Raw genomic sequence first — 24,797 nt, 5'->3', positions numbered from 1 at the left:
CGTCCGCCTATTTTTCTTTTCTTTTTTTTTCTTTAAATATGAGGCTAAATGTTCGAGGTTTTAAACAGCATATTCCAATGGTGCCTATAGCCATCTATAGACGTCATCATCCATGGCGACTTTGTTGGTATTATAATACATGTTCTTGGCTACTTGTCATTAATGTGCCACCGGCGGCTCCTTTCCTATTTATGATTTTCTATGTACTAGTTGATATTTGTATCATTGTAGATTACCTGTAGTCTATGGCCTTGACTTTAATTATAGCAACAACTTTGTCCCGGCGGCTTTACTGTAGCTTAGGATTTGATCAATTGAATGTGTCCAGCTAGCTGATTTTACACGAATAGGAAAATTCAGGTTGGAGCGTTCAGGACCACGCCATTTACTTAAAGTTCATTTGAGGATTTATAATTTAATTAGAAAAATGATTTGGATCGGTCATCTTGCATAAAGAAAGTTTAGATAAGGAAACATATGGAAACTTTTTTTTTTTAATTAATGTAGATGTCGGAATCAGTTTGTGTATATTTTAATTAATTTCACATGTCATAAAATTAACGATTATGTAAGTTTTTAGTGGCTATAAAATTTATAAAACTCAAATAGTTAACTTTTTAAAAAGTAAATTTAAAAGTTGACTAATTATACTACATTTTAAAAAAAAATCAAAACTCTTAAAGTTTGGAACTAGCTTTAAGTTTGTTCATGCTACCAAGTTTAGATCTCAAATTAGTACACATGAGTTTGAGAGAATATTTAGAAGACGTATCCCTGAAAAATAAAAAAGAGTGGGCATCATAAAACAAGAAAATAAACATTTATACACTAATTCTAGGGGAACAAGATGAGATATCACAGGCTGGGCTCGTGTTAATTTACTCTATTACGTTCACGGGCCAAAAAAAAAACGGAGAGAGAAAATACAGTGATAGCAGGAAGACTATCCATCCAGATACAACTAGTTATGTACAAAGAGGTTGCTTTTAATATAATTTTGACATCCCACTGGCATTAGCATCGTTGCCCATTATGAGTACTGATGGCCTTTTCAAAAAAAAAGAAAAAAGTTATGGGCACTGATTTTGATGGAAACCCGGCACCAAAAACTATACGAAATAACTAACTATAAATTAAAGGGTATTAGCCTTTTTCAGTGCAATATATAGTAAAAAGTAGATGGTTTTTGCTTTTTTTTTTTTTGTTTTTTTAATTAATTTAATTTATTAATATTAATTTTTTTTCTATTTATTTATTACATTCTCATTACACGAATTTCATATTTAACAAGTCAATTTAATTTTACAGGTTAACCAAATTGATTTAAATTATTTTTTTTCCTAATTAGTTTTTTCTTTCACCAGGTTTTTTTTGTTTTTTTATTTTTAATTAATTTTTTTATGTTTAATTTAGTTTGTTAATATTAATTTTTTTCTATTTAGTTATCATACTTTCATGGCAATAATCCCAGATTAACGGGTTAACTTGATTTAACGAGTTAACCTAATTGATTTATATTTTTTTCTCTTCATTGGTTTTTTTTCTTTCAATTTCATCTTTTAATATCTCAACTATGACTAAAAAATATCAATCTTTCATTGTAGATTGCATTGTGCAAGTTCATGGTAAAAGATAAATACCTTCTAATTATAAGTTTTTTTTTTCTTTTTAATTATTTTTTTTTAATTTAGTTCGTTAGCATTAATTTTTTTTTCTATTTAGTTATCACACTTTCATGACACGGATTCTAGGTTTAACGGGTTAATCCAGTTGATTTAGATTTTTTTTTTTAGTTAGCTTTTTTCTTCCAATTTTATATTTTAATATCGATTTGATTGAGAATTAAAATTTATAATTTGTTTTGTTTTGTTTACATTTTCATTAGATTATCATAATCTCATGAAAAGATTTTATTGTACCTCTCCTCATAAAGCACATTATTTATTAGGATATTGCTTTGATTTGTTTTTTTTTTTTAATTAATATTTTTTATTTTATTTTTTAATATTAAATTTTTTTATTTAGTTATTACACTTTCATAACACCACCTGATATTATTATAATTATCAATCACTTATTTTACCAGCATCACCTACCACTACTTAGCAATCCTCTGAAGAACTTTTCATGTTATTGAATACCTTAACTAAAAAAACAAATCAAATTATGTAAACTAAAAAATCAAATAATTATTTACCACATCAAATAATTTCAAGATTCATCAGTCATGAGAACTTAGGTCTTGCCCAGCGGTTGAAGGGACTTGTTCCCTTCCTCTGCATTCTGGGTTCAAATCTCACCGTGCATATCTGTTATCCCCACGGTGCCTTACATGTTCACTGAGTTTGCAGGATGTTCAGTGAGCCGTGGATTAGTCATGGTACGTGCAAGCTGGCCCGAACATCCACGTAAATCAAAAAAAAAAAAATATATTCATCAGTCATGAAACACGCGCTTGCAAGCATATGATCAAACACATGATTTTAGGTTCATCCACGTTCATCGTTGCATGATATAGTGATATCCATGAAACGTCAAACCAAATAAACAAATTGGAATGGAGGGTGCAATTGATTTTATTGTCCAAGAGCGTGTTCTGGCTCGATAAACAACAGTAACGTATAAGAGCTGAGAATGGTAAAGTTTTGAATTAAAATATTGAAAAAAAAACAATGTTTTTTAAATGAATACGGGACTAAAAAATGCATTTGTCAAAAAAATATTAAAAAATAAACATGTTTTATTGTAGATATAATTCACAACAATAATAAAAAAAAATCCTTAACATTTTTTACTTATTTTTCATATATAAGGTATTAAAATACAAGGTATATAAACATAAAAGCTATCTTCGCCTCTTTTTCTTAGAGCGGGCCTACTAGCATTTATTTGTTTTAAGCGCCCTGTTTTTGAAAATTCTTGCAAACTGTTGTTTTTTTTTTAAATTGTGTTTTTTTATTGTTTTAATATATTGAGTTCCAAAAAAATTAAAATAATAATAAAATATATTTTTAAATAAAAAATACTTAAAATAAAATAAACAATCATTACTCCAGTACCGGATATTACCTAATTTTTCACTCACAGGTATGCTAATAATGGAGCTCAGGCTTTAAAAGCCCAAAATGTAGATGCAGGCACGGTCCCCGTGGGCCCTGGGTCGAACAAGATGGAAGCCATGCCACACACACACACACGTGTATATCCAGAATATTTTTACACTCGGTCTGAATTTTTCTCCGAACAAGTTTTAGATCTACTGTTCTTATCCATGTTAATGCATTCACGAGAGTCTCTTAACTTGTAACCAAACAAATTCGCTTAAATACATGTCATGCATGGCATGTTAAATGAAAAATCTTAAAACAAAACTACTTAAAGAGCAGTGAAGAAATATCATTTTCATCACTAGGCCAAAAATTACAGAGAGAGAGCAAAACGCAAAGCTGCGAACAGGCAGGTTTCACTATTAGTCCATTCCCTTTTCAGTCTTTCATGAATGCATGTTTGTGAGAATCATTAAGGTAATTTTTTAAAATATTTTTTATGTTATAATGTATTAAAATAATATATTTTTTTATTTTTTTAAAAATTAATTTTAAAATTAGAGCATTAAAATAATATAAAATATACAAAAAAAAATTTAATTTTTAATAAAAAAATATAATTTTTTAAAAAATACAGGCAGAACTATGTTTCCACATATTTATTTATGCTTTTCTTGTGGCAATCCTTTTAACAGGTGTTTGAGAGTATGTTTAACTGGAGTTTTAAATTTTTTTAAATTTTAAATTATTTTTTTATAAGTTTGAATTGTTTTAATATGTTGACATTCATCATTATCCCAGAAACCTTTTTACCCACCATTCCCTTTTCAGTCTTTAAATGCAAGTCCTCGCATTATAATTGTACTCTTATTTTCTCCGTAAATAAATTTGCACGTCTAACCTACATATTATCCTTACGATAAATTTATTTTTTCTGTGGCTAAAAACATACAGAGAGAAGAGAGAGGAGTCACAGGCATAGTAGAGTTCTCTACCGTTTGTCTCTAAAATCCATTTTTTAATAAAATCCAATCAAATCTAAGCATCAAAAACACAAACACAACACCCAAAGCTTACTCTAATAATTTAGCTCACTTTCTTTTCCGTGTCATGAACTCTCCAATTCTCTCATGGTTCCAGAAATTGTATATAATTTTTAGTATCTTTTCTACCTTTATCAGTTCGTCATTTTGATTTAAATTTCGAGGGTTTATAGTAGGGATAGATTTTTTTTTTTAAAAAAAATATTAAAATAATATGTTTTTTATTTTTTAAAATTTTATTTTTAACATTAATGAATAAATAAAAATACAGAAAAAATAAAAAAAATAATAAAAATTTACAAAAATTACAGTTCAACCATGTCGTCAAATACCCTTTTAAGTTTAAATAAATATATGTCCTTTTGGGGCTTAAGAAAAACAAATCTTTTCCCCTAACCACCCTTTTAAGAGATGTTTAGAAGTATAGTTCAATTGTGTTTTTAAAAAAAATTATTTTTTTATTTTAGAAATATTTTTTAAATATTTGAATTGTTTTAATGTGTTAACATAAAAAATAAAATTATTATTTTATTAATTTTTAAATAAAATGTTTTTTGAAAAGCAACGTCACCGTATCCCAAAAACCTTTTTATCTCTTAATACAAGTAGCTGTGACCAGAATATGCACGGTGTCGTTTTGTAAATCCCAAACGTTATATATTATACTAGCATATTTACCTGTCTATGTTGCCGGTGAGATTAAAACTTAGTTTTTTAATACAAAAAAGTGAGCATTTGCCAATGTGTTTTTTAAGCTTGAATAGAATATTTTACTGTGAATGTGCCAGTTCATACGTGTTTTTAATTAAATAAACTGATTAAACTAGTAAATAAATATTATGGGTGAGATCATATCATTTTATTTTGATTTATGATGGGAATTACTTTTGCGCAAATGGAGCGTCATTTGCGCGCCCATTTTTCAAATAACATTCAAGTGGTTGGAAAATTAAGCTGGAAATTTTTGGATCATAAAATTTAATTTTTCATATATTTTTATTTAAAAATAAATAATAAATATTATTATCATATAAGTAAATCAATTTCTCAATTCAAAAACTCTCTTAAAACAATCTAAAAAAACCAAAATCAAACTAAAAATATATATTTCTCAACTCCAGTCTATTTTATTTTATTTTTTAGATAAAAACTTAAAAATATCTAAATATATACTCTTGTTGAATTGAATTTATTTATATCAAGATTGACCATCATCTTTTTTTTTTCTCCAAAAAGTGATTAACCAATAATTTTTTTCCCCATTATTTTTCTTTGAGTTTCTCTTTTGTTTCTTAAATTCAAAAACTAAAAATTAATAAAATAAATTTTTATACCATAACTAAAATTCCAAAAGCGAACTATACTAACGACAAGGAAGAAAATAGAATAGGTTGGCTAAAAAGCATTCTTTCACTGACTTTGAGAGTGGGCATGTACTTTACATTGCAGTCATATCACATTTATTTTTTATTTTTTAACTTCAATCTAAAACTTGATCTCATAGAACTAGGTAATAAAATAATTAAATTGAAAATAAGTTTAAATATAAAAAAGGAGTTTTTTCGTTGCGAGTTGCGACAAGTAACATGCCATCTAGAAACTTGCATGGTTTTTTACCCTTCGAGAGATGATTAGAAAAGTGGGATGTATTTTTTTAATTTATAAAACAACTTTCTAATCTATTTTTATAATTAAACACTTAATAAACATCATTATCATATCAATAAATCAATATTTAAACTAAAAACACCCATAAATAAATATCAAAACACATAATTAAACTGATAAAAAAATTATTTTTCACTTTTAATCTGTTTTTTATGATATGACGAAAACCTGGAAACATATTAATCGACATTTTTTATTGATCAAAATTCATTAACATCAAAATTATTTTTTTTTATTGTCAGGGCATGTATAATTGATAACTTTCTTTATCTCTTATTGATTTTAAGTGAGTTTCGCTGTTATTTATCACAGTTCATGGATTAAAAAATAAACAAAATACAATTCATGACTAAAACTATAATTTCAAAAGTGAAAGGGATAGGACCCCATAAGAAATGAAAATAAGGGGCCAAAAAAACACTTTTTTACTGACTTGAGAATGGCCACGTGTCCCCCTTGCCTTACATTGCGGCCCACTCTCGTTTAATCTTATATTTCATATCATGAACAATGATTCCAACCTAATTCTTTTTATGCAGTAGTTAATTTTATCTTTTATAATTTAAAAATTAATCTCACATAATTAGGCAACAAAGAGATTTCACTGAGAGAAAAAGGTTAAGAGGATTAAATTGACAAGAAAAGGAGTTTAAATGAAAAAGGTTAAGGTTAATTTTTTTAATATAAAAAATTATTTGGATATTATTAATACTTTTTTTAATAAAAAAAATTATGTAGTGATTGATTTAACATGATCAAATTCAATTAAAAATTTAAAAATAATTTGAATGGCCGATAAAAACATAGTTCGACTAAAAAAAATTAAGATGACTTTTTTAAAAATTCTAAAATGACAACATATTAGATTAACTTGAGTTAATCTGGATTAACATATCAATATATATAACACGGTTGTAAGACTATGATAACCCCGTCATGAAGCAAAATAAAAAAAAATGAAGTTTAATTCTTAATCAATATAGTATTGAATTATATGATTTAAAAAATAACAATTACAAAATTAAAAAAAAAAACAAGTTAACTTATCAAACTCATTACCTAGGTCATAAAATTGAAATAACTTTGTATAAAACAAATCAAAACAAATTACAAAGTTTAATCCCCGATCAATCCAATGTTGAACGACGAGATTAGATAAACAAAACATTCAAAACAAACATTAAAAATCATACGAGTAAATCAACAAAAACCGTGATCCAGATCATGAGATTGAGATGATGTTATGGAAAAAAATAAAAAACAATTTGATTTAAGCCGATTTAATTTTTACAAACCTACAAACCTAAAACACAAGATCGAGATATCCCCATAAAAAATAAATCAAACAAATCATGAAGCTTGATTCTCAACCGATCCAATGCTCGGTAATAAAATGCAAAAAAAATCAATTAAAAATGACCCGATACAACTCAGGTTCGCGTATTAAGCATTATTCCCAAGTCATCAGGTCGGGATAATTTAATAAAAAGCAACAAGAACAAATCATGGAACTAAATTCTCAATTAGACCCGATATTAAATGATGAAATGGGAGGGGAGTCAATTAAAAAAAAAAAACTTGAAGTTAACTTGGTCAACCCGCCAAACTAGCAATCCGAGTCATAAGACTAGGACAACCTAATAAAAAGCAAATACAATGTTGAAGGACCCATGATCTAGATCATGATAATAAGATAGCTTCATAGAAAGAAAATAAAAAAACAATGACTCAATTTAACATAGTTTAATCTTTTTAAAACTTGTGACATAGATAATATGATACGAACCAAATCAAAATAAACTACAAAGCTTGATCCCCAACTGATCCAACGTTGAACAGTGAAATTAAAAAAAACTTTAATTTAAAAAAAAAATATAAAAAACATCACAAGTCAGTTCAAGTTAACCTACTCAGCACTGTTTTTGAACTACAAGGCCGATATAACCTAATAAAAATCAAACCATAACATATTATAAAGCTCAATTCTCAATTAAACCAATATAAAACGATGAGATTGAGAAGAAAAATTAATTAAAAAAAAAAACTCGAGTCAATTAAGTTAACTTGTCAAAATTACAATTTATATTACAAGATAACCCAATAAAATATAAATACAATAGAAAGTATAATATACAAAAAGTATTTTTTTTAAAAAATACTATTCTAATGAATAGTATTTTATAGAAAGAAATATGTAAAATCTCCTCTTTTTTAGTATTTTATTAATTTATCGACATCCAACCCCGTCTTTTTTTTTTTTTTTTTTTCCATAACATGGCCGTGTGTTCCCCGCCACTCTTATATACTCGCCACTCTTTTAATTTTATCTTCCAGACATTGATTCCAAGCTGCTTAACAATTTTTTTTTACAATTTAAAATTAATCTTGAAAAATCAGATAAAAAATTAAATTGAAAAAAGAAATAAATTGAGAAAAAAGTACAAGAAAAAGAAAGAAAGAATAAGATAAAAAAAGATCTGGGATGAAATCACCGATGACATGTACAGTGATTCCAACCCAATTCCTATGAACAGCGTTACCAGCCTCTGTCTTTTTTTTTTTTTTTTTTTTTTTCATCCTCTCTTTTATTTCCACTCTCCCTCAAAGCACCTGTAGAGAAGGAAAAAAAGTAGCCGCAAAAGTTATAAAAAGCTACGTTTCAATCCTGCCTTCTCCTTCCGTCTCTCCTTCAACTCGCTCCCCAATCTCTCTAACAAAGCCAGAATCGAAAACACACGCAGCTCCCTCCAAGAATCTAAATCACTTTCTCGCGCGTCCCCCACTATCGCCAGTCCTTTCCTAATATAAAATTCTACCTAATTCCACTCTCTCTTTAACCCCTTCATCTCCTTCAATCCCAGAAGAAGATAAAATAAAAGAAAAGCCAAGCCAAGCCACTACCCCTCTAAAACGCTGCCGTTTTGTCTCAAATTTTGAAGGTATTCACATTTTCTCTACTATTTTGGTTTTATTCATGTCATTATCTGATTTTTTGTTTAGCTACTGAAGAAGTAGACAAGGTTATGGTGAATGTGTTGAATTAGATCTTCAATAAGGTCTGTTTCGATATTAGTATTTGTGTTTGATTGCAATTCGGGTTACTTGAAATTAGGGTTTGTTTGTTTTTTTTGGTCGTACAGAGGAATGCATTTGGATTTTTGCTGGCTTGGCTTTCAAAAGCACTCAAGAATCCCCTCTGGCTGATTTATCTCTCGCCTTACTTCAGGTTCCCCGTCGTTCTTATGCTTGTTTACAACTAGTTTAAATCGGGGTTTAGTCATTGATTATTACTTGATTAGTGTGTTTCATTGTAAACCAATTAGTTAATGTGTATGCTCTTCATGTGTGCACATGTGATTATGTCATGTGTGTATGCGAGTGCGCTGAGAAAAGACTTATTCTTCATTATCATTGTTTGATTTTAATTCTTGGTTGAACCTTACGCGGATCCGGGAAAATCTAAAGGCTGTAGTAGTAATGTAACTGAAGTACCAGGAATGCTTCAAGGTGTCAGGAGGGGGATGGGAGTTTATATTCATTTCCCTTTTCAATTGGTAGGTTTTTTTTTTGTTTTTTTTTCGGGTCTGTTTCTATTTTTCGAAGTACCATATTGTGCTAGATCTGCTGAACCTTGATATCATAAAGCTTAAGTGAGGACTCACATGAGAGTTGGGAGGTATCTTATTCTTAGAAAATTATGTGCGTGTAGACAAAGTGGAATAGAAATAAAGGGGAAAATGACAGAGCTAATCATCAAAATTCATGCCGAAGAAGTTGTAGATGGTAACTTTGATAGCTTTCTAGCAAAGAGAATAATAGCAACACTGGATAGCTTTGAAGTCCATGTCCTCATAGGGTTACTCCAAAAGCTTTACATAGTTGAATTCCTAATTCAACAGGGACTTAGACTCTTGAACAAGAAACTTCTATCGTTCCAACTTAAAAAGGATTTCCTTTTAATTAAAAACTAATAGGAGACCAAAGCATAAGCTAGAAGCCTAGACCCATACAGTTTTCAGAAACACATATCTTTTCTAATCACGATAAAACACGTGAATTCTGATTGTTTTGTTGTCTGCATCAGACAGGATTATGAACTTCATTTTGTTTTATGCTAGTGGCAGTACATTTGCAGTGCATAAAGTTTCTCAACCAGTAGGCTCTTTGTTCTGCATGTCCTGAAAGTAACGCCAATTACACTATGGATTGGAACAATTAATTGTAAACAAAGCAAACTAAGTTGTACAGAAAAGGGATTTAATGACAGGAAAGATAGAAGTCTTATAATTTTATTGCAAACAAAGAGTTACAATGATAAGAAACAAGTAGCCTCACACCACTCAAGGGAATCACTCCCATACTGGAATCACACCAAGTTAAAATAGGCTTTCATTACAACATAACCTACTGGAACTACTAATCTTCAATATATATAGTTTTACAATAACTGTTACATAATAGATAGACTCCTAACTGTTAATAACTGACAGATAAGGACAACAACAGTTAATATTAATTTCTACTGCCACTTGGATGATAATAAGATTGACATCACTTATGGGATATCAATTGCTCTTTCCTGCCAACGTGCATGGCTGGAACTTTAGCCTGCACAGAGTTCTTCAATCCACCGGAACTTGCTTCAGCCAAATCCTTATCTTTAACACTACTCTTCATGTTGTTAGATTCAATCAATTCCTTCTGCTTGGCTCTGTTTCGGATGTTTCTGTCTTGATCATCAGAACTTGCATCAGAAAGTGGCCCTGGAGGAATGACCATCTCCTGATAATCATCGTGGATTTTGATTATCAGAAGTTAGTTCCATCATTAGGTTGTTCAGGGAAGTTTTATGCTTCTTTTCTCTTGGTGTTTTTATGTTCGAATATGGTTTGCTAGAAAGGGGGCCCAAGGGGTGGTGGTTTACTCTTGTTATCTCTCCAACCAGTCAATATTCTCATTAATGGTCTTACTTATTTGAATACATTATTAGATTTTAAATTCTATTGATGCAAGGTGGAATTGGGTCTCAGGTTATACCATGTTTTTAATGCATCCAAATTAGCTTTAAGCTTTTAGATGGTAGCATTAATTGTGCCAGGGTGGATACGAGCCCCTTTTGCATTGATCTAGAGCTTTTGAGATGTTAGCATTAGGTGTATTATGTTTGATTGGTAAATGAGTGCTTGTCAAAGATAATTGAGGTGGATTGTCTTCATGCTCGATTATCAAGGCCTTCAATTTTAGGATGAATTGAGGTTTGGCCATGTTAGATGGACTAGGAGATTATTATTAATCACAATCTTCTTGGTTCAGTGGATGCATGTATATATGGAGGTCTTGGGGTCCATTTGGTGCTGGCGAATCTGGATTTTGTTGTTGTTGGCTCAGGGTTTAACAGCTGACAAGTTGTTCTGTGTTTCTGTTTATAGCACCATTACTAGAGGTGGGTATTGTTGTGATTTTGGGGCTGCAATTTTGGTGGCGGTTCATCTGGTTGGAGCATGAGGGCCGATGATGGAGGGATAAGGGCATGTCTCATGTTTGACACAATTTGGAAGTAATGGATCACATTATAAACACACACTACAAATTCACTAACTGATAAAACACCCAAATAATGGGTTTTGCTTGTTAGAATACAGGATATGAATTCTGAATGACGTCAATTTTTTTTCTAACTTAATTTAGTAATTTCTGAAATTAAATTTCTGTAGTCTAATGATTAGTAATTGAATTTAAACTTCAGAATTTGCTTATATATCGACTTGATTTATCAATTAAATCTAATTGCACTGTCAGTAATTTAATAAATCAAATTTATTCTTCAGAACTTCTGCTATTACCAACTAAAACCTATTTTTAATTTATTACCGATGAAAACCTATTTTTAAAATAAAATAATTTTATAACCAATTAACATTTTACTATAATCAGTTGGGATAATCATTACAAAATACTGTAAAAATCAAGAAATCATAAAATTTATTGAAGTTTAGTAGCAAGTTGTACGACCAATTAAATTCATTATTTTTATTAATGATTTAATATAAAAAAATTGTGAACCGTTTTTCAACCACCAATTAATCAGAAATTCATTATATAAATCATTTTGTACAAGAATAATTTCTAACGATGTTTTTTTCTTATCAAAGCAAGCCTTACAAATATCTTTAATGTTTATACAATGCAAAAGTGGATCTAAATTGGAAGCAAATAAACCATCAAAGATGAACATCCAACTCAATACATATTCAAATTTAATTTGATTTCAGACATTTCCAGCAACAATATTTTTATTCAACCCTGGAATAAAATATTTGATGTTAATTTTGCTGTACAAAAGTTTGAGAACCGAAAATTCTTGTTCTTTATATGTGCAGTTTAAATATTATAAATATGCTTAATTTGGTTGGATTCATCAAGTTCTTCTATGCTGTATACCAAGTGGTTCCCTATATTTCCTTGTATCTTTTAATGTTTAACTTTTCTTTTTCAATTGAGAATTGATTTACTTGTTTATTTAAGTTTTGTGTTTCTGGCTTCTTGAATTACAGGAAACATTGCTCTCTGGAAGTACGTTCCTTCAAGGGATGCACCTTCCAGCAGTATGACGCCTTTGAGCTTTTCCAGTAAGGAGCGTGAGATTGCTCAACTTGCAGAGTCAGAGACAAGTCGCAGAAGGGTGAAAGATGTGGATGTTGACCTTAGTGAAGTTTACTTTTTAATTATGCATTTCCTTTCAGCTGGGCCATGTCAGAGAACTTATGTACAGTTTTGGAATGAACTTCTCGAACATCAACTTTTACCTAGAAGATATCATGCTTGGTATTCAAGAAGTGGAGCACATAGTGGGGATGAAAATGATAATGGTCTATCATTTCCATTAAGTTACAATAGTTTGGAGGAGCAGTATGCAATGTGTTCTCTCTCTCTCTCTCTCTCTCTCTCTGTCTCTCACTTACTCACTCGTGTGGTCACACACAATTACACTCAGCGTTGCTTTTGTGGGGCAAACTACATGTGCCTACATAAATGGTTGAGTTAAAAATGGTTTGAAATAATGGTCCTGGTTTCTTTTGTAAACTTTTGTCTGCATTTCTGTGGATATATAATGCACATTGTATTTTGTTAATTTTTTGCCTCAAACTATCTTTGACTAGACCTTTCATTAATTATATGTATACAGGTACCCTCACATTGAGAAGAATCACTTGGTAAAGCTTTTGAAGCAATTATTGCTCAACACAGCCTCTCCATCAGAAGGCTTGATTGGTGATGCTCCAAATGCTGCTGATGTTCCTACCCTTCTGGGAACGGGTTCATTTTCACTTTTGAGTTGTAGGTTACATCTATTTAAGTTTTGAAATGAAATGACAACCTGACATTTGTGTTTGTATGAGGTTTTTATGCTTTTGTGAGATATTTCTGTTCATAATGGCATAATAGAGTTCATTTTCTATTTTTAACTGGAATTTATTAAGATGTAAAATACTCCTTTGTGTCTAAAGGTGATAGAGATAAGGGAAATGACCAAGTCAAGCACCCCCCTGTTCACATGCGATGGCCTCATAGACATGCTGATCAGGTTCGCGGGTTAAGTTTGAGGGAAATTGGAGGTGGTTTTGCAAGACACCATCGTGCACCATCTATTCGTGCAGCATGCTATGCTATTGCGAAACCAACAACTATGGTACAGAAAATGCAAAATGTCAAGAGAGTACGTGGACATCGGAATGCTGTCTATTGTGGTATGAGTTTTACATCAAAATTTTATGGTATTGGACTGCAGTTTATGTCCCTTTCCTAGGGAAAACTCACAAGTCATATATTGTGACTAGTCTGCCAAAATCTGAAATAAAATAAAACATTTGCCCAGATGCATCTTGGACATCACACCATATGTATTCTCTTAGTTTTCATTGATATTTGGGGATTTGTACCTAAAACTGCCTCAATGTAAATCCTGCAGCAATATTTGATCGCTCTGGGAGATATGTTGTCACTGGTTCAGACGATCGTCTTGTAAAAATCTGGTCCATGGAAACTGCTTTTTGCTTAGCTAGCTGTCGAGGGCATGAAGTGAGTATGCTTATGTAAATCCAATACCATTGATTTCTTGGCTTCCGTTGCTGTTTAATCATAAGTTGCATTTCAATCCATGCATGAAAGGGGGACATTACTGACTTGGCTGTAAATTCAAACAATACCTTGGTGGCATCCTCTTCAAATGATTGCATAATTCGAGTTGTAAGCTTTTTTCTTCTAAAAAGTAAGGACTTTCTTCCTGTTTATTCTCTTTATACCCAAATTTTGATTGCTACATCTGGATTTGGGCAGTGGCGTTTGCCAGATGGGATGCCAATATCAGTTCTTCGTGGACACTCTGCAGCTGTTACTGCCATTACATTTAGTCCAAGGCCTGGTTCTGCATACCAGCTTTTGTCGTAAGGCTGATTGCAATCTTATGTTATGCATCTTCTACAATTATGAGATTTTGTTCTTTGTTTTATGAATCTACCACCTCTGGATACGACTCTCTTGTTGCAAGGAAACTTGATATTGGAACATGCCACTGTAGATGTTGCAGGACTTTATTTTATCACTTGTTAGGTTTGAATCCAGAACTACTTTTTCCCCATCTGAAACCTTTTATGATTGGAGGAGAAGCCAGGTGCCAACCATGAATAGATTTGATAGAGATGGTTCCTGACTTAAACTTTTGTATCCTAAATTAATGGGAATTTTAATTCATGTATCTCTGCTATCTTCTCCGGATCTTTAACTTTTTAGATTTTTTCTTTATCGTTGCCATGTTTAAATTTGTAGCATGGTATCTCAATCTTCTTATCTCAGAGAATTTCAGATCATCAATTATTTTTGTGGTTGTCAATAAATATCCATTTTCCAGCCCTAACAACTCGCAATATCCCACTTCATTTGTTATGATTAAGATTTAGTTGAGTCAAGTTTGACTAGTTTGAGGCCCTAAGGCACATAATGTCAGCATTGTTTCAATTGAATTTTGACTCCCCGTCTTTATTTCAGTAATCATGTAGTAGTTGTTTTCCCCTTGCACACATGTGAATTTTATGCATGTAAAATTCTGTAGCTTCGTGTTTGGTATTTTTCCCTGGCAAAATCTGCTTTTTTGCCTTCTGAAAATAGTGGCACCACTTCCTTGAAAGTACAATGCTGACTCCGCAGTACTTGTTCTCTGCAATAATTTATAGCTTTTGCTTGTTCTTTGCAGGTCTTCTGATGATGGAACATGTAGGATTTGGGATGCCAGGTCTTCCAACTTAGGTACACGAATATATGTTCCAAGGCCTCCAGATCCCGTGGCTGGTTAGTTACCTTTTCATTCAAACTCATGATTGATGAGCTGGTTCATTTATCAAAAGAAGTTACAAGAATAATGGAATGGGTGCAGGAAAGAACAGTGGTCCGTCCACAAGTAGTGGTGCTCAGAGCCATCAGATTTTTTGTTGTGCATTCAATGCTCATGGAACTGTATTTGTCACTGGTAGCTCTGACCACCTTGCTAGGGTATATTTAAATTCCCTTACCTTGCTTGCAATTCTGCATAATGGTTATCCTATTTTTATCTTCTATATGTGGTATGGATATTGATCTTGGGACAACTGATGTGAATGATTGTTGACATGTAAACACTGGATAACTTGTTAGTAATATCTCATCACTTGCAGGTGTGGAATGCTCTTAAATCCAACACGGATGATTCAGCCCAGCCAAATCATGAGATAGATGTGTTACCTGGCCACGAGAATGATGTCAACTATGTCCAATTTAGGTAAGTGTTTCTTTCTCTGTGCTTATGCTGCCATTAAAAAAATTAGAATGCTGACATAGGATACTGCTTTGTTTTGTAGTGGTTGTGCCATGCCATCTAGATTTTCTATGGCTGACAACTCAAAGGAAGAAAATATTCCAAAATTTAAAAATTCATGGTATGGAAATTTTCTGAACTGCTTCTTTATGTTGCATTACCTTTTCTTGTGAGAATATATCTATATCACACCCTTTTGTTATAGTTAATCAGATCTATTGACAATAAATGCTTCATAATTAATCATGTCAGGTATTTTCATGAAAGCATTGTTACCTGTTCTCGAGATGGCAGTGCAATTATTTGGATTCCAAAATCACGTAGATCACATGTAAGTGACCTTTTTTCCGGGTTTTCTTTCTTCTCAGGGAAATGAGAATCAGTCAATTACTTTTTGTGAGGTTCAATTTGCGTCAATGTGACCTTGAGCAATACTAGGATACCTTCTTGATTTCTGAACAACAAATATATGTTTCTTTCTTTTGAAGGGTAAAGCTGGCCGTTGGATACGACATTATCATCTGAAAGTTCCTCCTCCACCAATGCCTCCTCAACCTCCACGAGGAGGTCCACGACAGAGAATTCTTCCAACTCCTCGTGGGGTAAACATGATTGCGTGGAGTCTAGATAATCGTTTTGTCCTTGCTGCTATCATGGGTAATACTTCTTTCTTTTACAAGTATTCATGTACATATTTATGGATGTATGTGAGTGCAACTATATAAATTCAGCTATCTTCTCATACTTCAGCTCTCTTTTTTGCCAAAAAAAAGGGAAGGGGAAGGGGGAGGGGGGGGGGCAGAAGTAATACAAATGCTTGTCCATTTCAGCCCCCAGTGTTTCTTTGATCAGTCCTTAAGCATCACCATATAAGTCAACCTGTTTCAAAATTCATAAATGTTCCCATTTGCTTCTAACAAAATCTTCTTCTTTTACAGCAAAATGATGTTGTAGTTGATACTCTCACTTTTTAGGCTCTACGATTCATTCTTTGTGGTAGATATGTTATTTTTGTTGGTTATGTCGTCATTTCCCTTTCTATTTTAGTTACTAAATGCTTTAAATTCCTGGAGTGTTGGAGACCTTCAGAAAAAGGAAAGGAAACATGATTGTAATTCTTAAAAGGCATGTACTTTGTGCTGGTGTTGGTTGAGGTGGAGTGGAAAGGGCAGCTGTCTGTTTCACTTATCCAAAATGGAAGAAATCTACTTCTTGTCATTGAAACTTTCAAGCAATGAGTCCTCACTGTTGTTTAAAGCTCACCTTTTATTTTTTCATTGAATTTTATTTTTGCTGTTGCTGTTCACTATTTGGACAGAGCATTACTCGATAAGTTTCACTTAATTTTTCAATCTTTTTATGCTCACATGCCTGCATATGGATTTGGGCGTGGGACAACAAAATTTAAATTTCAATGGCCCTGCAAAAGTTTCTATGGACTTTTTTGTGCCATGTCCCTTTATTTTAAAAAATAAAAAATAAATAGCTATTAATTCTTTCCCTCATGTTATTGATCTTACCACAAAATGAAATTCGGAACTGAGTTGGATTCTATTGAATATTTTTTTAAAGTAGGAAATGTAGTCTTTATTTTCTGTAAGTTGATAGTGTGGGGGTGATGATTCTTGTGCAGATTGCAGAATATGTGTTTGGAATGCTGCTGATGGTAGTTTGGTGCATTCTTTGACTGGTCATACTCAATCTGTAAGTGGTTCCTCATTTTTTTTACAAGCATCTTTTTTCCCCTCTTTAAATGTTAAACTGTCCATATGGAGTTGCATGTCAGGATGACTGATATGCTCCTCTCATTCAACAGTTTCTGTGTTACCATCTCTCCCTATGATCTTGACTGGTAAATTCATGGGGTGCTTTAACCATTGACTGATCACTTGTCACAATTCTCCATGTTAGTTTTACAACTATTGTAAATGCAATGTGCTAGGGTGCTTTTTCTGTGGGTCAAGTGGAGTGCATCTCTTAATTTTATAATTGTTTCACGTTGTTTTTGCTATATTTTCAGATATTCACTTTTAGTGAATTTTTTAAGTTGATGGTCAAAAGCTGAGAAGGGTTGCAAAAGAATAGATTAGTTTTTCGCAGCCAGCAAATTGTATTTTATGTTTCCTTCCTGTTAGTTCAAATATATTATATGTTGCCCCATAATGACCTCAGTTTTTCAGTATGTTTAAGTAACCATCTCTCATTCATTGCTGTTGCTAGTTCTAAAGGGAAATTTCTGCAAAATTTTGCAATACTTTAAATGCCATTATTATCACTGAAAAGAGAATATTTTTTTTTAATTTGTTTTACCAGTCAATTTTCCTGCCTCATTCACTAGAAGAAACTGGTACCTGTTTTTGCAGATCCTTGCTGTCCCTACCCATTTTTACTTTAGAATGGTTTGTTTATCCAATGTGTATGTTTGAGCATTTCAAAAGCATGTTTTGCTGAATTTTGACTTCTTTTCTACCTCCTACTCTGTTTGTATACAAGGACCAATGATTAATTCTTATTCAAAGCCTCTTTCCCGGCGTCTTTCACCTCTTTGACCACTGTTGGCAGAGATCAATGCTTTCTTGTGTTTGGTCTCCTTTTATGTGGCGATTCTTACAGAATCCAACTTCCACCCATATCACATTTCTATTAGTGGATCCTTGTAAAACAGCTGGAATTTACCTATTTCCTTGGAAGGGTGCTATTTTCTGTTTTGCTCTCATTTCTCATTTTTCTATTTTTCATACCAATGCAGTTTATCTTGATACACATTGTGTTGGATTCTCTTATTATTCACTAGTCATTCACTTGATGTGTCCAGTGTTTCTGACTATGTCATTTGTGTTCTTGGCAGACATATGTTCTGGATGTTCATCCTTTCAACCCACGAATAGCTATGAGTGCTGGCTATGATGGAAAAACAATAGTGTGGGATGTGAGTCTTCAATTTGCTGAATCTCATTTTATATTGCAATACCTTTCTTTGGTTACAGTTTGCATTCATATTTTTTTTTCTTTATTTAGATTTGGGAGGGCACACCCATCCGGATCTACGAAATTTCACATTTCAAGTTGGTTGATGGAAAGTTTTCACCGTAGGTGCCTATTGATGCTTAATATGGAATCTCTAATTTTGTTGATTCTGTTGGTATCACTCTTCTGAATCAATGTCCAAGAACATCTTATGAATCTTACAAATCTTTCATTGTTTTATGATAGTTTAGTTTTCTAAAATAGAAGCTTTCTAGACTATTAATTTACTGTTTTCAGCTTTATTTCAAGTTATGTGAAGAGATATTCTCATCGGACTTTGGGTTAACTCCTTATAGTTAGGCTAGTGTATAAGTTTTTGTATTTTAGCCTTGTGGTTATTTTACCAGTTCAATAAACTTCAACTTTTCCTGGACTTGATTCATCCAAGTAAATGTCAGATGAATTTTATGCGATTGTGAATCCATTTTCAGGTCTCAAATAGGCGTTGCCACTTAGCAATATTACATCAGTTTTGCATGATTATTTGTTGTACATGTAGTTTATTATACTTGAGATGGAGTTTAATTGTATGCTTTTCCAATCAAAATGCTGGAGGATATATCTGTAAATTTCTTGCAACTTTACTGCTGCTGTCATGATTATTGTTCACTACTTTTATAACAGGGATGGGACATCTATTATACTTTCGGATGACGTGGGTCAGTTGTACATATTAAATACAGGCCAAGGCGAGTCCCAAAAGGATGCTAAATATGATCAGGTGAGTTATAAATAACCGCTTGTGTTTGGAGGTTCTACTGAGAACTCTCTGGAAATGCATTATGATACTCACTCTGTGTACAGTTCTTCCTTGGTGATTATCGGCCCCTGATACAAGATACCTACGGAAATGTACTTGACCAGGTTAGCTAGCTGTCTATAATTTGGTGGCTTCAGCAAACCTATGTATTATTAAGCACCACATCGCATACATAATTTCAAGAAACATGCACCTTGAGAAGTACTTGATATTATAGGGAATGTCACATCTTGATTAAAGGCAGCATGCTATAGAAGTTCCCTTTTAATTAATTGACTTTATTGTTGAGTTCCATACTCGCCTGAAAAAATTCTTGCCCATCCTTTTGTAGCCCTAATTCTGAATTACTAAGCGTGTCCTTTTGCAGCCTGTGGAAATTACTCATTGTTTGCATGCACACATGCATATCTATATGCAAAGTTATTTTAGTCAACGTATGAGTTTATAAATGACTATAAGTGTACCCCTAAAAAATATTCTTTTCTATAATTGTCGGGTTTTGAAATTTTGACTCATGCAGACCAAATAGATCCTACACGAGATGTAGTAGTATTGAAGTTCTGATTTACATAGTTACTTTTCATTTTGTGTTCACTTCTCGATGTCAAACAATGTGAAAAATCTAATTCAGGAAACTCAGCAAGTACCATTCCGGCGGAATATGCAGGATCTTCTTTGTGACTCAGGTTCTAATTTCAGCTGGCAACTTTTATCATTATGGAATTCTTATGGCATATGCTATTTTCAATTACATTCTCTCAAGTGCTTGTTTTTTTCTGAGAATTCTAGGGATGATTCCTTATACGGAACCTTACCAGAGCATGTACCAGCAGAGACGGTTAGGAGCTCTGGGTGTGGAGTGGAAGCCATCTTCTGTAAGATTTGCTGTTGGACCAGACTTCAGTCTAGACCCGGATAACCAAATGCTCGCCTTGGCCGACTTGGATGTATTGGTTGAGCCACTGCCTGATTTCATAGATGCCATGGATTGGGAACCAGAAAATGACATGCAAAGTGATGACAATGATTCAGAGTACAATGCCCCTGAAGAATATTCTTCCGATGCTGAGCAAGGAAGGTCAAATTCTAGTTCCTCTGGTGATCCAGAGTGTAGTGCAGAAGACAGTGAGGCTGAGGGCAGGGATGGTTTCCGAGGATCTAAAAGGAGAAAACAAAAGGCTGAAGTACATGTTTTTTAACAATTTTCTTTCAAAATATTGGATTTCATGCATGCTTGACTAGCTAGCTTATTCTTCTTGCCCCCACTTTTTTCAGATTGAGATGATGACTTCTTCTGGTAGGCGTGTTAAAAGGAAGAATTTGGATGAATGTGATGGAAACTCTATTAGAAGTAATCGAATTAGGAAATCAAGGATTGGCAGGAAAGCTTCAAAGAGGAAGTCTTCCACTTCAAAGGCCTTGAGACCTCAAAGAGCTGCTGCCCGCAATGCACTTAGTTTGTTTTCAAAAATTACTGGAACAGCTACAGACGCAGAAGATGAAGATGGCTCAGAAGGTGACTTATCAGAAACTGAATCTGGAATGCAAGACTCAAATATTGAAAGCGATGAATCAGATAGATCTTTGCACGATGAGGGAAGGAGGAATTTGAAAGGAAAAGATATCCTGGAAGAGCCTGAAGACTTTGCAAAATATCATGAATTTACTGAATCTCACATGAATACTATAAATAGGAGGAGATTGGTCCTTAAACTGCCAGCTCGTGATTCTAGTAAGATTGTGCTCCCAGAGTGTGGAATGCACAAGGGTGACAACCAGATTGATTTGGTTGGATCATCATCCAAAGCTCCTCAAGAAGCCACTGAGGTAAATGGGGTTCCTACAAGCTCTGAAGATCCAGGATATTTTTCTGGTGATGCACATTGCAGCAGAATGGATGGAGGAAGAAGAGCACAGATAAAAAATTGTCCTTTGGACCTGTCTGAAGAATATAAAAATGGGGATATCAGATGGGGAGGTGTAAAGGCTCGTACTTCTAAGCGTCAGAGATTGGGAGAATCCATTTCATCAGCAGCATATACTGGATCTAGTGCATGCCTTGGTGAACACAATGAAAATGAAAATAATCTCAACAGGTACTCAAAACTTCAGGAGGATAATGGCACAATATCCCCTACTTTAGAAGTTCAAAATAACACGGACAAAGGAGTTGTACCAGTGAATGGAAGAAACGCCGGTGCTGATACTGATACCTTTGAGCTTGTAAATGATGTGTCCAATGGTGAAGAGCACCCAACCTTCAACGGATGCCTGGACTCTGATAAATTACCTACCCCGGGTCACATGGTTCACATGGTTGATGTGAATGACAACCCTCCTGATCTCAGAGAGAGCCTCCCACCTTTCTCAACAAAGATAAGGATAAGATCAAAAAAGATATTGAAGGACTCACTAGATAATCAAGGAAATGGTAGGTGTGATTTATCTACTGATAAGCCTGCAAACATGACACAGAATCCAGTCAAGGAGATGCTGGAGCATAATGGCTCCAATGGAATTGCTCCAGAATATAAAGGTGATGGATTGGAAGAATCAGATACTCAGATTGGTGAAATTTCCATGCCATCCTTGGACAACTCTGTGGGGTCCCGTTCGGATCCGAAAAGGATGTTTGATGTTGTTTATAGAAGGTCAAAGCCAGGCAGAGGTAGAATTAGCTCAGAAGGTGATGGTAGCATCAGAGAAGACACTTTAAGTGCTTGTGACCCTCATCTTGATTTCAGAGGGGATTCCTATGAAGGCGCATCCGGTGGATCTCATAGAACACGTTCCATGGGCTTGAAGTCACCTACACATGATTCAAATATGGCGAGCAATAATCTCCAGTTGGAGCAGGGACATGAATCAGATGATACTTGTAGAGATGCCCTTGACGATTCGATTAATAGATGTCAGCTTTCATGTGAAGAATGGGGATCCAGCTCAAGGATGACAGCTCGCTTGAGATCTACTAGAAACAGGAAAGCCAGTTATCACTTTCGTGACACAAGTCCAGTAGATGGAAGGAAGTTGCATCAGTCAGCCAAAAAAGCATCATGGTTAATGCTGTCAATGCATGAGGAGGGGTCTCGTTATATCCCCCAGCAAGGGGATGAAGTTGCATATTTGAGACAGGTTAGTCTGAAGAGATGCTAAAGATTATTATCTTGATTCTTGCCTAAGGTTAATTGCAATTTAGGTCTTATGATTTAAATGATTTATCTTGGAAGCTTCTTTGTTTTTTCAGGGCCATCAAGAGTACTTAGATTGCATGAAGTCTAAAGAAGCAGGCCCTTGGAAAATAATGAAGGGAAACATTAGGGCGGTCGAGTTCTGTAAGGTTGAAGCCCTTGAGTATGCTGCTCTTGCAGGATCTGGTGATTGTTGCTGCAAAATGACGCTTAGATTTGTAGATCCTACTTCGTGCGCATTTCAGAAATCATTCAAGTTAACTCTACCCGAAATGACTGGCTTCCCAGATTTTCTTGTTGAGAGAACTCGGTTTGATGCTGCCATACAGAGGAACTGGAGTCGTAGGGATAAATGTAAGGTCTGGTGGAAAAACGAGGGTGAAGAAGATGGTGATTGGTGGCATGGCCGGGTTCTATATACAAAGCCCAAATCTTTGGAGTTTCCTGATAGTCCATGGGAGAGTTGTACCGTTCAGTACAAGAGTGATCCCAAAGAATTGCATGAACACAGTCCTTGGGAGCTTTTTGATGATGATACTCAGTTGGAGCAGCCTCGTATAGATAAGGAGATCACAAATAAGTTGTTGCCTGCCTTCGCCAAATTAGAGCAATCAGGCAAAAAAGACCAGGTAATCATGCATGAGGGTGGGAAAAGAATTTTTATTGTATAAGATCTTTGTAAATGTTTTAGATGTGGCTACTAAATCAGTTCAAAGATATCATGGGGACTTGTCTGAATTTTTTTTTTTGCGCATATTCAGGATCACTATGGGGTTGAAAAGCTAAGGCAAGTTTCACAGAAGTCAAATTTTATTAACAGGTATATTTTCTTTTTCCATTTTTTTTTGTTCTGAGACGCTTGGTATTTTTTCAAGAAGCACGTATTAGCAGAGTAACTTGTAAAATTTTTGGTGCTTGAGCTGGTGTTTGATCACTGAAATTCCCAGGTTCCCGGTTCCATTGTCTCTTGAAGTGATCCAGTCAAGGTTAGAAAACAACTACTATAGAAGCTTGGAGGCATTGAAGCATGACTTTGAAGTCGTCCTCTCAAACGCAGAATCACACTTTGAGAAGAATGCAGAGCTCTCCATAAAAATGAGACGTTTATCAAACTGGTTCGCGCGGACATTCTCATCTTTGTAGCCCCAAATTGTTGGGATATTAGTTGGGCCCATCGGGTTTTTCCCCTCATAATTGTTTTGTACATAATTTTTTTTTTTTTTTAATTTTACCGGGAGGTATTTTTTACGCGTTGTTTTAGGGGAGATAGAGCTCTCAGGGGAAAGTAGCTTGATTGCTGTGGAAAAATTTCCACAGGAAGATTCATTCTTGTATAGACAACATTGTTAGCATCCTCACAAATGAATACAGAAACTGCCCACCATTTTAGCCCTTACTTGCTGACGTTGTCGTTCACATTCTAGTTCTTGTTCTCAAATGTTTTAGGAGGTAACGTTCTTGTTTGACGCCAAAGATTATTAGTACAATGCCACTTAGGTCTGCATTGCCATGGTATCTTATTTAATATTTTAATGAAGTGTATATTTTTGTTATCTAGAGATATTTATTATGGAAGAATCTTCACTCAAATATAACATGCATTAGTTATTTGTCACATTTAATATTACTAAATTAATACACTTTTAAACATTATAAATAAATGATCTTTAATATTATTAAACTAATACACAAATATATCATCTAGATAAATTATTCTACAAACATTTATAATCACTTAAAAAAAGAAAAAAATTGGTGATTCAAACAAATAAAATAATTTGCATAAATATATATCAAGTAATGAGATGTTTGAGTTGGATCAAATCTAACCTATTTTATTAACAAAGAATTTTTAATCATTACTAGATTCTCTAAAATAATATGACAGCTTTGTCTTTTCTTAGGGGTTCTTTAGATTACCTGTTTGTTTTGTATTTCAAAAATATTTTTGAAAAAATATGAATTTTTATTTTCATTGCTTCAAATTAAAATTTTTTTAGTGTTTTCAAATAATTATGATACACTAATGTTAAAAATAATTTTTTTAAAATAAAAAAATATTATTTTAATACCTTTTTAAATGAAAAATATTTTAAAAAACAATCGTAACCACTCTCAAACACTAGTAATTGTTACATTTTAAAATGTTTTTTGCTTAAAAATACATTAAAATAATATATTTTTTTTTATTTTAAAAAGTTATGTTTGATATAC

General features: G+C 33.2%; 1 protein-coding gene across 5 annotated transcripts; it reads left to right on the top strand.

Moving 5' to 3' along the window:
* The first annotated feature begins 8,339 nt into the window (after positions 1-8,339).
* LOC118046370 (uncharacterized) lies at positions 8,340-23,979 on the top strand. 5 transcript variants are annotated; one of them, XM_035055258.2, is made up of 25 exons: positions 8,340-8,697; positions 8,899-8,984; positions 12,313-12,667; positions 12,945-13,096; positions 13,267-13,506; positions 13,728-13,837; positions 13,928-14,005; positions 14,096-14,202; positions 15,009-15,103; positions 15,189-15,304; positions 15,466-15,569; positions 15,649-15,726; positions 15,858-15,936; positions 16,094-16,262; positions 17,239-17,309; positions 18,454-18,534; positions 18,624-18,694; positions 19,257-19,353; positions 19,437-19,496; positions 20,024-20,078; positions 20,182-20,576; positions 20,668-22,527; positions 22,640-23,212; positions 23,345-23,403; positions 23,531-23,979. In XM_035055258.2, the coding sequence occupies exons 3-25, from the start codon at positions 12,366-12,368 to the stop codon at positions 23,724-23,726; spliced, it is 5,148 nt and encodes a 1,715-aa protein (XP_034911149.1). In that variant the 5' UTR covers positions 8,340-8,697; positions 8,899-8,984; positions 12,313-12,365; the 3' UTR covers positions 23,727-23,979. The 5 variants fall into 5 exon arrangements, with proteins under 5 accessions (XP_034911149.1, XP_034911134.1, XP_034911141.1 ...); XM_035055243.2 differs by having other exon boundaries at positions 12,313-12,676; XM_073412061.1 differs by lacking the exon at positions 8,340-8,697 and adding an exon at positions 8,781-8,814 and having other exon boundaries at positions 12,313-12,676.
* Positions 23,980-24,797: the final 818 nt, after the last annotated feature.

The sequence above is a fragment of the Populus alba genome, chromosome 10, assembly GCF_005239225.2.
Source record: "Populus alba chromosome 10, ASM523922v2, whole genome shotgun sequence".
NCBI classification, from domain to species: Eukaryota; Viridiplantae; Streptophyta; class Magnoliopsida; order Malpighiales; family Salicaceae; genus Populus; species Populus alba.
This window is presented reverse-complemented; position numbering and strand designations above follow the sequence as displayed.

Excerpts from the sequence above, each read along its gene's own strand:
- LOC118046370 (XM_035055250.2), top strand. The coding sequence starts at position 12,366 with ATGACGCCTTTGAGCTTTTCCAGTAAGGAGCGTGAGATTGCTCAACTT. Across the intron at positions 14,203-15,008 it reads TCTGCATACCAGCTTTTGTC|GTCTTCTGATGATGGAACAT; the intron begins GTAAGGCTGATT and ends TGTTCTTTGCAG. Across the intron at positions 18,535-18,623 it reads GAAAAACAATAGTGTGGGAT|ATTTGGGAGGGCACACCCAT; the intron begins GTGAGTCTTCAA and ends TTCTTTATTTAG.